This window comes from Pelobates fuscus, chromosome 6, assembly GCF_036172605.1.
Source record: "Pelobates fuscus isolate aPelFus1 chromosome 6, aPelFus1.pri, whole genome shotgun sequence".
NCBI classification, from domain to species: Eukaryota; Metazoa; Chordata; class Amphibia; order Anura; family Pelobatidae; genus Pelobates; species Pelobates fuscus.
Window position 1 is genome coordinate 29,732,454 of NC_086322.1, and position 14,697 is coordinate 29,747,150.

General features: G+C 39.6%; 1 protein-coding gene across 1 annotated transcript in view; it reads right to left on the reverse strand.

The window, feature by feature from the left end:
* SFXN5 (sideroflexin 5) overlaps window positions 1–14,697 on the reverse strand; it is a 236,662-nt gene that overhangs the window by 152,561 nt on the left and 69,404 nt on the right. The window contains exon 4 of the mRNA XM_063457586.1: window positions 1,030–1,056. Coding sequence (XP_063313656.1) covers window positions 1,030–1,056 — 27 coding nt within the window. The remainder of the gene's footprint in view (window positions 1–1,029; window positions 1,057–14,697) is intronic.

Genomic DNA, 14,697 nt, shown 5'->3' on the forward strand with positions numbered 1-14,697 from the left:
AATTCACAAACAAAGGATACCACACTCACACTTCGGAATCCAGGTGCTTATCAGGGCCAGGGTTGGCAAAACCCAGTTTAGTAGATAACATAAATCAGGTCCAGGCACTCAGGATTGTGCAGAAAGGCAGGTTTATTGGAACAAAAAAGTGCAATGTTTTGGCCTACACAGAGGCCTTTATCAAGCTTATGTGTGTATGTGTCTCTCAGTAAATGTGTGTGTCAGTGTGCGCATGTGTGTCAGTGTCCTCTATATATATATATGTGTGTCCTTTGTGTGTGTTGGTCAGTGTGTGTGTGTGTGTGTTTGCAAAAAAAAAAAAACCCAAAAAACAAGAGTAAAATGCACACACTAAAAAAGGGGGAGTACTTCCAGCAGGGCGCTCCAGAAAGCAAGAGCCAATCCCAGAAGACATCAAATGGAAGAAAATTAATATCCAGGCACACCTGGCGCTTCTTCTACAATGCAGTCTCTTTTATTTGAAACAATGAAGTGAAGACAACGTTTCAGCTCCTCTCTGAGCTGAATACTTGATATAGGCTCAGAGAGAAGCCAAACCATTGTCTCCACTTCCTTGGTGTCAATAAGTGTGTCTGTCAGTGTGTCAAATCAGTGAGAGTGTGTCTGTTAGTGAGTGTACCCTATTTCTCCTTTATTATACACACATTTATGCAAGTAGAAACACGAGTGGAGAACCCCTTGCATTTTATTTTAATTTTTTGGAGTGAAATCAATAACATGATTATATTTTTTCCAATACACATTAAACATTTCAGATTTCACAACTACCTCTTACATCTTGAAAAATGCATTTCATTATTGTTTTAAAAAAAAAAAAAGAGTTTGTGTGCTATGTTGTATACATTGTGTATAGTTTATGTTTTAATTTTCTTTTAATGTTTTTTTCTTTTATTTATTTTTTATTTATTTACAGGTTAAAAAAAAAAAAGCAGCATCAATACAACAGCAGATTTGCATTAAAATTACAACCGATTCTAAATGTGACATTAAGGGACTGATTTCACTTACCTGCTTTATCTTCTGAGCTCCCCAGAGCTGCAAATAAACACAGAAACAGGGGTTAGTGACCTTTGTGAGTGAAGGTCATTAGCAATATGGCTGCATAAGCACAGTATACACTATTGTACTGAGGATGGCGATATTATAGTCAATACTGCAATTACATTACTAGACATCTACATGGCAACCAAATCTTTAAGTAACCAGCCATTTTAGTATGAAACAAATATTATTTTTCCAAATTATTATTCATACTAAATCCCTGGTTTCATATCTTGCTACCATGATGATCTTGTGAGTTAAAACTTATCGTTCATTCCTTACATCCAGCCAATTACCAAATCCAGTCCCTTCCATCCTTATAATATAGCTACCCCTAAGTAACACAAGATGAAGAGAAGGTTCTTCTCTATGCCACAATCAATTTCCATCTCAATTGCTGGAACTTGCTCGACACAGGTCCAACGCTTCACCTCAATACATGACATAATGAATGTTGCAGCAGACCTAACTTCCTGTCCTTTTGCACTTCCCTTCTCTGTCAGTCTTCACATTAGTTTCTGATAAGACTTGGGGTTCAGATTATAATCAGAATCCTTTCGTATAAATCTCCTCATAACTATTCCCCATTTACCTACTAAAGCAATATATCTCATCCATGTCCCTCTACTCTGCAAAAGGTTTGAGCCTTAACTCGTACCTGTACATCTGATTCTCACCTTTCTTGCCCCAGTAGACACTCCTAGTCTCAGTACCTTTTAGTCTCAAAACAAGCACTACAAACTCCCTATCAATTAAAGGGACACTATAGTCACCAGAACATCTACAGCTTATTGAATTTGTTCTGGTGAGTAGACTCATTACCTTCAGGCTTTTTGCTGTAAACACTGTCTTTTCAGAGAAAATGCAGTGTTTACATTACAGCCTAGTGATAACTTCACTGGCCACTCCTCAGATGGCTGTTAGAGATCCTTCCTGGGTCATGGCTGCCTAAAATACATCCAAACATTCAATATCTCCACCCTCTGCATGCAGACACTGAACTTTCCTCATAGAGATTCACTGATTCAATTCATCTCTATGAGGAGATGCTGATTGTCCAGGGCTGTGTTTGAATTGTGCTGGCTCTGCCCCTGATCTGCCTTTTTGTCAGTCTCAGCCAATCCTATGGGGGAGCATTGTGATTGAATCGGGCTACCATTTCTGCTGATGTCAGAGGTCAGAGTAAGTTCACAGGCAGAGGGAGCAGCTACATACTTAAATACAAGTAAGATTTTACTATCTTTAGGGAGGCAAAGGGGGCCAGATAGTGGTTTTAACATACATGTTTGTGTTCCTGACCCTATAGTGCTCCTTTAAGCTATAAACAACCCTTTTTCCCTCTCTTCTGTCCTCCCCGAACTTTCCTAACCTCACTTCTCTTCCTTTCTTTTCCAACGTGTCTTATTGTTAGTCCACCTATCGATCGCCATTGTGGAATATGCTCTCTGCACTCTACAGAGACAAACAGCTTGTGAGGAATAGTAAGAGTATTAAAAAATAAAAAGTTTTGGATGTAAATACAAAACCAATCTAGCGCCTAATAGGTCTCAGGGTCACCAAAAGATGCATCTAGATCCAGAACATTTTGTCCGCTCTTATGATTCCATGTCCTCCTATGCAAACCTCACTATCATTGATAGCATGTTTAAAATGGCCAGGCCACTAAGCATGAGCTCTGCAGCCCAGATGCTTGGGATGTCCACATAATCATTCTTCTTGAAACGCTTTCTAAGCCTGTAGTCCTAAACCAACACCAGTTGTCTGTAACCCTGCTGAAATCCATTATCCTTTTTTTTTTTTTTTAACCAGTCCTAAAACCCAGTGAATTAAGACTCTCTTGCTACACTAATTTACGGCTCTACAAACACTACCAAATCATGGAGACCAATGAGGTCATCATAATGAAATATCTCACACGAATAAAAAATAGGTAATTCTAGAGAAGGCAGCTGTAGCAGACCAGGGTAATGTACAGAGTCAGAAGATAAATGAACCGTTCTGATCTGCATTACAGAAATCTAGGTGTTATCTATGGCTTTTTTATTCAGCCCATGTTATCTGCTCTTTTTTCTAATAGATACTGTTTTTATTTCACTGTAATGCACTCTGCAGCGGATGCTGTGATTGTGTCTATTCACTGTTCCAGCAGGGTGCTAAAAAGGCTATTACTCTGGATATAGGAAGCTCTTTAACCTCTGAGCCCGATTGACAGAGCCAGATAATCATTTGTGATCCCGCTGCTCTACTGATTGAATGCAGGAACCTGTAACTAACATGGGTATCTTGGTAATTCGATCCTGCAGCCTAATCAAAGAAAGCACCAAATTGGGACTTTTCCAATCGGCACCTTCTTTTGGACAAGACTAAAATTATTATTTTATTATTTATAAAGAGCCATCAGATTCCGTAGCGCTGTACAATGGGTGGACTAACAGACATGTAATTGTAACCAGACAACTGAAGCACAGGAAAATGAAGAGGACATTGGCTTCTTAGATACATCTGTAGCAGGGTGGGACACCAAAACCTGTTTTGGGTTAAATGTTAATTGTTGGTCAGGTCTCTGCTGGCCCTGGAGGAAACATTAAGTAAGATTAAGTAAAATATTACTTTTATTACATTATTTATCACTCAATATGTTAAAAATTACTGTCAATTACTGTCAATTTCTAGATAGATTGGTTTGAAAAAACCATTCCCAGATGCCTGATTTACCATGATGCTCAGATCATGAGCATCTCTGTGTACTTTATTTATTTATTCAGTAACTTTGGATTGGGGTTCACAAATGATGCAATTTCTAGATGATTATGTCTACCTGGAAAAACTCAGGTAGTTGCAGGTAGATTTACTACTGGGAAACACAATGCCTTGATGATAAGCACCCTAGATGTTCAGAAGAAGAGCGTTCGTAGTCAGTTGGTGGTGGAAGCAAACTAAGATCTTCGACGAACATGCTCTAGAGTTGGGTAAATACATCATTTGAGATTCACACATCATATACAAACTTCCAACTAAACATTTACAGATAGTGTGTCTATATACTGCACATAAAATATTTACAAGGGGGATTAATCCATCCCTATGTCTGGTAAACATATCCAAATTAATTTATGAAAATTCTGATGTACACAAGATGTCAACAACAAAAAAAGATAATAAAGTGGTTTAACAGTGTAAATGTTGTATTTCTACTGTTGCCGATTTCATTCTCCTAACACACTTCCCCAATGCATGCTTCCCGTAGAATCTAGTCACAGATTCTCTCTCTCTCTCTCTGCAATAATCAGAATACTGTGATGTGTGACGGTGAATAATTACACATGCGGAATAATCTAAACATGCTAAGTAATGGGCACAGCAGGGGAGCAGGTAAGCAGATGGAGAACTGAAGGATGGCAGAGCTTCCATAATGTGTCTTAACATCTGCTGGAATCAAAGGTAAAGCACATTCCATGTTCCAATATGCTCCTTTCCTGCACACACAGGGGGTAAACATGATATGGACAATTAAAAACTTGTTACTAATGTTTCTTACTGATGGGACATATAAATAAATAATATGTATACCCCAAGCCGGCATTGAATGCATATGACATACCTGCAAAACATACAAACAAAAATCCATATATATATATATATATATAAATAAAATCTATCTGAAATCTGTTTGCCCATGTAAATCTATAACATATTTCCTAATGGGTCACCTGTCCATATCACCAGCAGAGAACATCCAGAGCACATTAAACAGGCCTGGGATTCACAGTCCCTAGTTCTAGAATTTTGAATTTTCCAGAAATTGGTTTTGGTTATGCAATGCCTTGCCAACAGCTGCACTTATCTACTCAATCATCTGAAAACAGGTAAATTCCCCTCCAGCTTTTGTAGTGGTCGCCAACTCAATCGCCATGGTGGTCTTACATAAGGTAGGGTAGAGTCTAATCTTTACGGAGAGCTCAATGGGCCTGGAAAGCATACTGGACAGGCTCACAGAAAATATTTCCCTAAATTTCTACACTAGATGGTCAATAAATGCACCGGTCCCTATACACTTGTCCCACAGTCAACATTCACTGTTAAAGGGGACTCTAGCCACTGAGTCACAGGCAGAAACCCTTACAATTTGAAACCGGCCTGTTTAGACAGTGGCAGCAACAGTAGAAAACAATACTCTGCCATCACAGTGGGAAGTAGGTGCTTTTGCTCCAAAAGGCCCAAAAGATCAACCAACCCCAAGTGGGGACTCATCAGGACTGGCTGCTATGAGCACACAGAACTGCACTTGGTGCAGCCCCTTTTCGATTTGCTGACCACTGGCCCAGGACACTCCCAGAAAGAGGACTGCTTCTGTTCATTATCCATTTTGCCATGTCAGGGACTCATCCGTGCTAAAAGTTGAGCTGGGTCTGCTGCAATATTTTATTTGAGAAGCGTGCCATGCTGATTAACACAATTGCTGGTGAATTAGTGCATTAGTGCCTAGAGGAGGCTTGCCACACACTCTGACTACAGATGTGGGGCTGGACTCTCTCCCTTTTTATTTAGATAAATCTACTTATCCTTAAATGTAATAGCAGGTAACTCATTTGCTGTTGTCTGATTATGCAAAGCATGATTTTGTTATTTGAATGCCCTCCACTCCAGAACTCCCTCTTTAGAGAAAATTAAAATTGAATCAAGCCATTTAAGTGATAACATGTACGTAGGCATAAAGTGAAATATCTAAAGCACAGGAATGTTGGGCTTCAATACTAGACTGGAGGGCACAGAAAAAGACCCCTAAGCGCATGAACATTTATAGTGAACCATGCATACAAAGTGTTTAATGCATGTAACAGATCCCCTATACTTCGACTGAGTATATCCGTTGAAGTCTCCCAGGTCCCATAGTGAAGGAGTGACTATAACTATAGCTACCTCAAACATTAGCCTAGACTTGATGAAGGGTACAAAATGAACTGTTTTATTATGGCCAAGTTGCCTGCTTATATACAAAAGCCCCAGCAGGGGGTCTACACACAATACAATGCCAGCCCCTCCCAAAGATCTCTGTGCCTGGGAGATAATTGCATTAAATACTGGTAAGTTAATTATCTCCCAGGAACAGAGAGGCAAACAAACATAAAATACCCCAAAACATCATAAAAATATATAATAACCCCACAAAAAATACATCCCCAAATAGCCCTAATCTGAGCGCACAAGTTCTCCACATAGCACTCAAATCCATGCAGGGTAGAGGAAACGCCACCGTGTTAAAGTTCTGACTGGCCGCACACGTTGTCCTATGCCCAAAACTGTTCCAGGGCATTTGGTGCTTTAGCCAGTCAACTTTCGGAAGCTCCTGCGGCCGCAATATGGGATGCTCCGCCTGGGTCTTGGGTAGCGTTTGTTCCCCTTAGTCTCAGGCACCTTCTCTCCATAAAGCGCTCTCCTGGCGGATTTCAAAATTGTTCAAAACCCCCGGACCAAGTTGTCCAGGAGCCACATGGTCAACTCATGCTGAACAGTTCCATAACATTCGCGGCTAAGTCCCGCTGAGGTGACCGGGAACCCACAAACTCCTCATGCTGAATTTAGTTCCATAACGATCGCGGCTAAGTACCACTGAGAACAATTCATGGGTTTCTTCATGCGAATGGCCGCCAGGGAGCTAGTGTTTGGTTCCATCTGAATGAGGGGAAAGTGGCGAACCAGGGGCACCCAGGGGAAGCTGCTAATTGCAGCTGGGGAGATTTAACTCCCGAACAGGGTCTTTGGATATGGCCCATAGTCCTTGGGCAGGAGGCTAGCTAGCAGGCTCCTCCAGGAGCTTGTGGCATTGGCACGTTTGCCACAATGCAGACATAACATAGCACAAAGTCTGGCCCTTAATACTTTATTTGACTGTTTATTGTTTAACCAGGTTGATTTGTACAACTTCTGCAGTTAGTTACTCCTTAACTGCCACAGTCCTTTTAGAGGTGATGCCAGTCACTCACTCCCATGCCGGTACCCCTCTTCTAGCACACCATGCTAGTGCCCTAACTTGGTTACTTTCAATATCTTATATCGAGCCTTAAAAAGGACATGATATTTTTATGCTAGTTAAGCCCTTAACTTTTGAGGTGACAATCTCCTTGATAGGGGATGGGGTCTTGTTCCTCCAGTCATTGGCCGATATTTAGGCTTCTTCAACTATCTTGAGTTTCTGTTGGCACATCCATCTCTTTGTTGACTGATTTTGATCAGCAGCTTTCTAACATTCTTTTAAAAGTTGGGCAATTTCTAATATTTTATAAATACCGCTAATCTTTCTACAAAACTCACTGTGATATCAAACTTCAATTACCATTTTGGCAAAAGATACTAAAGTTATAAATATATTTTCCACACGTACTCAGTTGTGCCATATTGGTTGAGAACTAAAAACATATTGACAAGTACTACCCGTGTGTGTGCTTCATAAAATATGTCACACAGCCAAATTCCCATTATTCTATATTATATAATCTGTACTGAGCATGCTCCCATTGCTAATGACAGCTCAGCTTCCGGGCTAATGTGTGGTTGTAACTACCTGGGACTTCTATTCAGCTACTTCCACCAAGATGGCCAAAGAGCAATCAGATACTATAAATAGAGATGTCCCTCAAGTGCTCTACTCAATATATTATTATTATGCACTTCCAAAAACCAGAGCCAGGTGTCACAGCGTAATACCCTAATATGCAGACTCTACGATAGCAAGGGACAAGACAAGGATATAACGCATTACCGGGCCTTAGAATGGCCGGACTAAAGGTCAGACAGAGATAAAGCGTAGTCAAACACGAGCTGAGGTCAGGGTTATGGAGAGACAGCGAAAACAAGAACTAGCCAGAGTCAGGTACATGGTAATAAGTCAAACAGGCAAATAAAACCGGAAAGAGTTAAATATAAACTCAGAGTCAAGAACAAAGCCAAGGACAATACCAGAATAAGCACAATAGATCAAGGAATGCACTAAAGGGTACTGAAACAGAAACCATAATAACCCTTCACCACCACCTTTACATTCAGAGTGTCTTGGCTTGTGGGTAAGTTGAAGACCACCAAAGAATAAAGATGATGGGGTAGCAGTGCCAGAAGGGGAGAGAAATGTTTCTGTTAAGGCTAGCAAATCTAGGGAACGTGAGATGAAGAGGTTGTGGACAGCAGTGGATTTAGCAATATTGCAAACAGAGCGTGCATTCCAGAGGGCAGTATTGAAGGAGGATTTAGAGGAAGAGTAACATGAGATGGGTATGAGATTGGTGTGGTTCCTTGAGTTAGTATGTGGTGGGTTTGCTGAGATGGGACCGGGTTTTGGAGTGACATCGCCAGCTGCTAGGAGCAGAAGGATAGAAAGGAAGTGAAGGTGGGAGTAGGATTTGAAAGTTTTGTAGGAGGGTATGTATGTAGGATTTGGGAGGAGTAGGAGGAGATAGGCTGGAAAGGTATATGTAGAATGCTTGGGATGAATACAGAGGGGAGGGGAGTAAATTGGAAGTAATGAAGATGGTTTTGCCAGGGACAGGTGAGCAGAAGGATAGGGATATTTCAGTAATGAGTGAAGTTAGTGTGAAAGTGGAAAATAGAAAGGAGTACATTATTTAGAGAAAATGTGTTTTGTTGTATAGATATGAAGATTATATATATATTCACATATATAATCATAAACATATATATATATATATATATAAACACATATAACTATGAGTGTTTAAACCATGGTTAAGGATGCAGTTTGTTAACAAAGGGATTTCAGGTGAGGAGAGGTTAAGTTACTTGATTGACTAGTGACATCACAGCACTTGACACTGCTTCCTGCTAAGCTGTTGCTCAATGTGACGCAATGATATCAGATACCTGTAGCTGCTTCCTTGTACACTTTTTAGACTTTAATTTCCGATGAGTCGTTTGTGCGACTCCTGGCTTCACCGTTAGGATGCTAGCCAATAAGGCAGTTATACCGATGTAAACTCATAGACAAATCATTATTCTGATGTAGTTTCCTCTTGGTGTCTGATTGATGTATGTCATTTTGGCACTGTCCTGGTTTAGTTATGTTGCTTAATCTGTTTTCCAGTATCCTTTGACCTCTGGTTTGATTCCTTGTTCTTGTGACCAGCTATATCCCTTGACGTATCCATTCCCATTTAGGTATTTTTGCTAGGCCAGTAAGGCAACTCAGTGGTGCCTTGTGGGGCTGTACATAAAGCTGTGCTTCTGGTAGTCCCAACTAGTGGAGCTGCCCAGCAGCTTGTGTTCTAATGATGCCCAATGCCAAGCTTTAACATCATAAATCACTATCCATGAGGAAACTGTTCTGTTTAGATCTATCTGGACCTGCAACTTCCAAGATCCAGGAAGCCTCTTACAGTTATCTCCTAGTGGACAACCACATGCATTACACAGATGGGGATCTAAAGAAATAATTGTCATTAAACAAAGTAGCAATTAGCATTTCCCTGCCAATTCATCATGGTGGGATATGCAAAACTCCATTCACCAGGGGTGAGTTGGTAAGTGAATATTTTTAGTGGGGCTGGGACGTGAAATGTATTGCTTTAATTTTAAAAGTGGTGAGAATAAATCAAAGGAATGGATAAATAACAGAATAAATGATGATTATACCCAGTCCTCGAGATCAGGGTTCTCCAAGTTCTGCCCCTTCCGATGTTGCTGAACTACAACACCCATATTTCTCTGGCTATTTTTATTCAAAGAATCATGGGAGTTGTAGTTCAGCAACATCTAAAGGGCCGGAGTTTGGAGAACAGGTTAAGAAAGAAGAAGCAAAATGCAAAAACGTGCAAAAAGGTAAATATGTTGAAGGTACCAGCCAACATCAAGGGAAATAGTATCACAAAAAAGAAAAAACTATAAGAAAAGGCAAGTCAAGGATAACAGAAAACAGGGTAAAGGAGAAAGTAGCTGGGTCAAAACTAAGAATTACACTGGAAATCTAGGAAAGCCCTACCGGGTAAACGAGAACCAAAAAGGGCATCTATCTTTAAAGGTAATGCTAGAACAAGCAATTGTCCCTTTGTAGTATATAAGCGTACAAATGTACGTCTATAGAATGACACAATAGAATATAGAGCTGCTATGTAAGGTGTGAGAACTGAGGCAACATGGCACGACAGCGGCAGGAACAGCAGGGGGTCTAATTTAGGAACGTCTGATATGGTGCCAACGATTGACAAGCAGGAAAAGCAGAGCAGGTCTACAGGTCATTAATACTAGGTTGCATTTAAGTTTAAAACTTGAATTTCTAATGGATCTGGTAAACACAAAAAAATAGCAAAAATGTGATACATAATCCCACCAGCCCAACTCGCCAGGAGTGTAAGGACATTGCAATAGCTGGCACATCTAGATTTTTTCATGTATTGGTACCATAATGAAACATTTGTAAAACCTTGTAAAAAGCAGTATTTAAATGAACCGTCCTGCAGACCTCTGCAACTTACTTCTGCATTTGTTAAAAAAAAAACGAAACAAAAAAAAAAAAAACAACACTGAAATGTTTCTCTTAATTAGGATAAAAACAAGGATTTGCAAGTTCCAAACCTTCAGTAAAAAAGTCTTAATCTGTGTTTCAAATCAATTAGTATGTTGTCAGTTGCACTAATTTAATATACTTTTCACATTTTGCTTTCTGCACGGTGCTGCAAGAATTACACATTAATATCAATATTTATGCACAATATGTTACTCATAAACATTCTGTGGGTTTTAGAAAAGCTCCTCTTACATCGAAACTTAATGAAAATTTACGGAGGAGACATGCATTATATATGCATCTGAATAACACGTATTAATTAGTATATAATTGGTAACATTATGCTATGTGTTTTTTGTATACATCTGTGGCTTTTACAAAATGGATTCATACATTTCAAACCCATATTAATGCTTTTTTTATGTGTGAAAAGCTAAGGGGAGGGAGGATATCCCACAACTCTAAAATATTAGTGCACTATAAAGAATATGAATAATTATCTTAAAAAAAAAAAAAAAAAAGTCAAAATCACATTTTTCATTTTCCATCTGGTGCTTTATTTGGGGCTGATTTTTCCCAACTACATTTCCTGTGATGCTTATTTTGACCGCAAATACCTGTCCTCTGTACTGGTAAGTATCCTTCCAGAAAGAAATAGAAGGGGGAAAAACACACCAGATTTACATGCATGCAGAACATTTCTAAGAAACAATACAAACAGCATGCAATGCAGAGCCGCATTGAGGTTGCCCAGGGCCCTAGAAAGGGTGCCAGATTGCGTTCGGGTTCTGTATGGGGTGTTGAGTGTGTCTGTGTATTTGGTGGCTGCATTTTGTGTGTGGGTGTAGGGGAGTCTTAGTGTATCTGACTCCAATGTGTGTATGTTTTGCCTTCCCCCTCCCTCACGAGGTCTGTAACTGATTTTGACGCAGACCGCAATGCTTCCTGAAAGAACTGAGGGAGTGCGGGGCCAAGCAGAGAGATCTTTTGATCTCCTTGCTGGCTTCAGAAGAGTCCAGTCTGAGCCGGTGCTACAAGCTCACACAGGGGCCAACCAGGCACTAGGTGGCCACTTTGGTCGCCTAAAAGGTAATCCAGCTAAAATGCAATAAAGAATTGCAATCCCCGCCCCATTGTAAGTGGTCACAACATTTTAGAACCTTTTGTGGAATTGTGGAAGCCATACTACAGTCATAGATTCCTGACATACCTGCTGGTTCTAAGAAGGGTGGTGCCACCCATTGTGGTACATCTGTGGTTACACTGAGAACCCAATTTATTGGCTCTCAAATAGGTGAGCAGAAACCATACTACATACTCTGTGCATATATAGATTTTACACTATTAAACTAGGATCTTGTCTCCCATTTTGCTTTATCCCCTTTTCTGAAGTACCCCAGGATTAAAGAAGAGGTATCGCATATTATCTTATATACCCTTGACATTGTGATTTGAGTATATCCTTATCTGGCTCTGACCCACGTGAGTGAATCCATCATTCATTACGCACCAAACTAATACAATATATTGTATTTCCTCTATTTTAGCATAGCTGTAATGTAAGGGTAAGTGTATGTATGTATAGCGCTCCACTGTGAGTGGGTGGATACTTTTTTTCTTGCATGTTTGTGTGTGCAGTTTGAGGGAACTGATACGTGTGTAGAAGCAGCTATCAAAAAATTTGTTTTATTCTTACTATAATTCACCTTATAAGAACTTTACAGCACAGAGCTATTTTCTATTTTGGGATATTTTAGAACCTTTTCCCTTTTTATCTGGGGTCTGCGAGCTCCGATCCTTGCCTGTTTTCCTCCGCTCCTCGCCTGCCAGAAGCTCCTGCTCTCCTGACCTACAGACTTACAGTGCGTCAACGGATTACTCTTAGTCAATGAGCTAAGCCTTGCATCTCAAGCAATAATGGGGGTGGGGAGAGGTGCTCAGAAAACCCCAGGTTAAACAGTTTGACTTCTTACAATGGAGGGGAGCAGTACAACTGCACTCCTGGCACCATAAACACTACAGCACATGGTAGCGTTCTTTTAATTTTATTTTTCACACCTCACAAATACATTTCATATTTTTCTGAATATAGGATGCAGCTTATTTATCCCAGAATATAGGGGGGGGGGGGGGGGGGACTGCCTGTGCCTAATGCAGCCTAAATTTTTGTGTGTGTATGCATGTTTATAAGGTACAAAACAACCCATGATGAGCCCAAGTTCTCTGTGTATCCCAAGCCTCCTCCATGTCATCACTCCTTCTCACTGCAGGAGGTGCCGTAGGTACCGTTGTAGTGGTTATAGTGATAGCAGACTACCAGTTTCATCTTGCAATTCTATGTCAAACCATTTTTCAGTGGTTTAACATAAACTGAGAGATCCCCAGGTGCCCATGTGCCTGCATTCCTACATCAGAAGTTACACTTCCACATTAGCACTATCAATACCTTCCAAATTAGTACAGCACTGATTGGCCAAGAGAATCACCCGAGAGTGTCAATCTGTTAGCACCATAACTATTACAATGGCTGTAGTGGTTATAGTGCTTACATTGCCCCTTAATAAATTAATTTCACACTTGTACTATAGGAATTAAAATACCACAGGGCTACACGTTTCACATACTACCTATCCGTGTGAAAAAGTACTAGTTAGGTGTCTGGGTAAACATGGTTGATCTAGCAACTACAAGTAATGGAGATGAAATTTCATGTAATTTTTGCAAAGAATAAACATATCTTCCAATGGATTCTCTTTATAGTGCGGTGGGAACAAAATATCCCTTTATTTTACTAGAACCTTTAACATGGAAGAATGCTTTAGAGTTCCACACCTATAAAACAGTAAAGTGTAGTATGTCAGCGTATCTCACAGCTCCACAGCAGTAATGCATGGCGTGTGCCGAGTGGATCCCAGTGCTACACAGCAATAACACTGACACTGTTAGTAAATGGGCTTGCGTTCAGCAATCAAGCTCTTGCTAGGGAGACACTGACTGAGCGAGCATTAGAGCATTATGCGCCTTAATGATAAATGAACTTACACGTACAGCCCATATTATTAACCGCTGAGAATCCATATGTATGTTTCATTTACGATAAGTGAATATTTTCACCAAGTTGTTGAATATTTGGTGTACGATGAACAAAGATCACAGGCATTTTCTGACAGTCCTAGTTGTGATTGTATCAACATAAGAAGTGCATGCTGGTATGGGATCCATACAGGCTGTCAGACAGATCTTTATCTGATCATTAGGCAGCAGCAGACATTGCTTCAAAAGAGGCTTCTGTTACAGCCACACCATTAAGGAGATGCATTGTTTGACAGAGTCTGGACAAATTAGAATAAGGGATAGAGAGAGACAGAGATATATAGACAGATAGATAGACAGCTAGATAGACAGATAGATAGAGACAGAGATAGAGAGATAGATAGATAGATAGATAGATATACAGATAGATATGATATAGATAGATAGATATACAGATAGATATGATATAGATAGATAGATATGATATAGATATGATATTGATAGATATGATATAGATATGATATAGATAGATAGATATGATATAGATATGATATAGATAGATAGATAGATAGATAGATAGATAGATATACAGATATATATGATATAGATAGATAGATATGATATAGATATATAGATATGATATAGATATGATATTGATAGATAGATATGATATAGATAGATAGAGATGATATAGATAGACAGACAGTAGATAGAAAGATAGATATATAGATGGATAGATAGATACGACATAGATACATACGATATAGATAGATAGATATATATGATATAGATATATATGATATAGATAGATAGAGATGATATTGATAGACAGACAGACAGATGGATAGATAGTAGATAGAAAGATAGATAGATAGGCAGACAGACAGACAGAGGGATAGATAGATAGATAGATAGATAGATAGACAGACAGACAGTTATTGTGCTTTTAGTTCACTGTATTTGCCTGGTGCCTTTATTGTGTTCTTTTTTGTGAGCTTGCTGGGAAATTCACTATGTCTATATTTGAGGCAAGAAACAAATATTGTTCCAATTTGGATAATATCTTTGGGGAGGAGATAATCTGTGATACT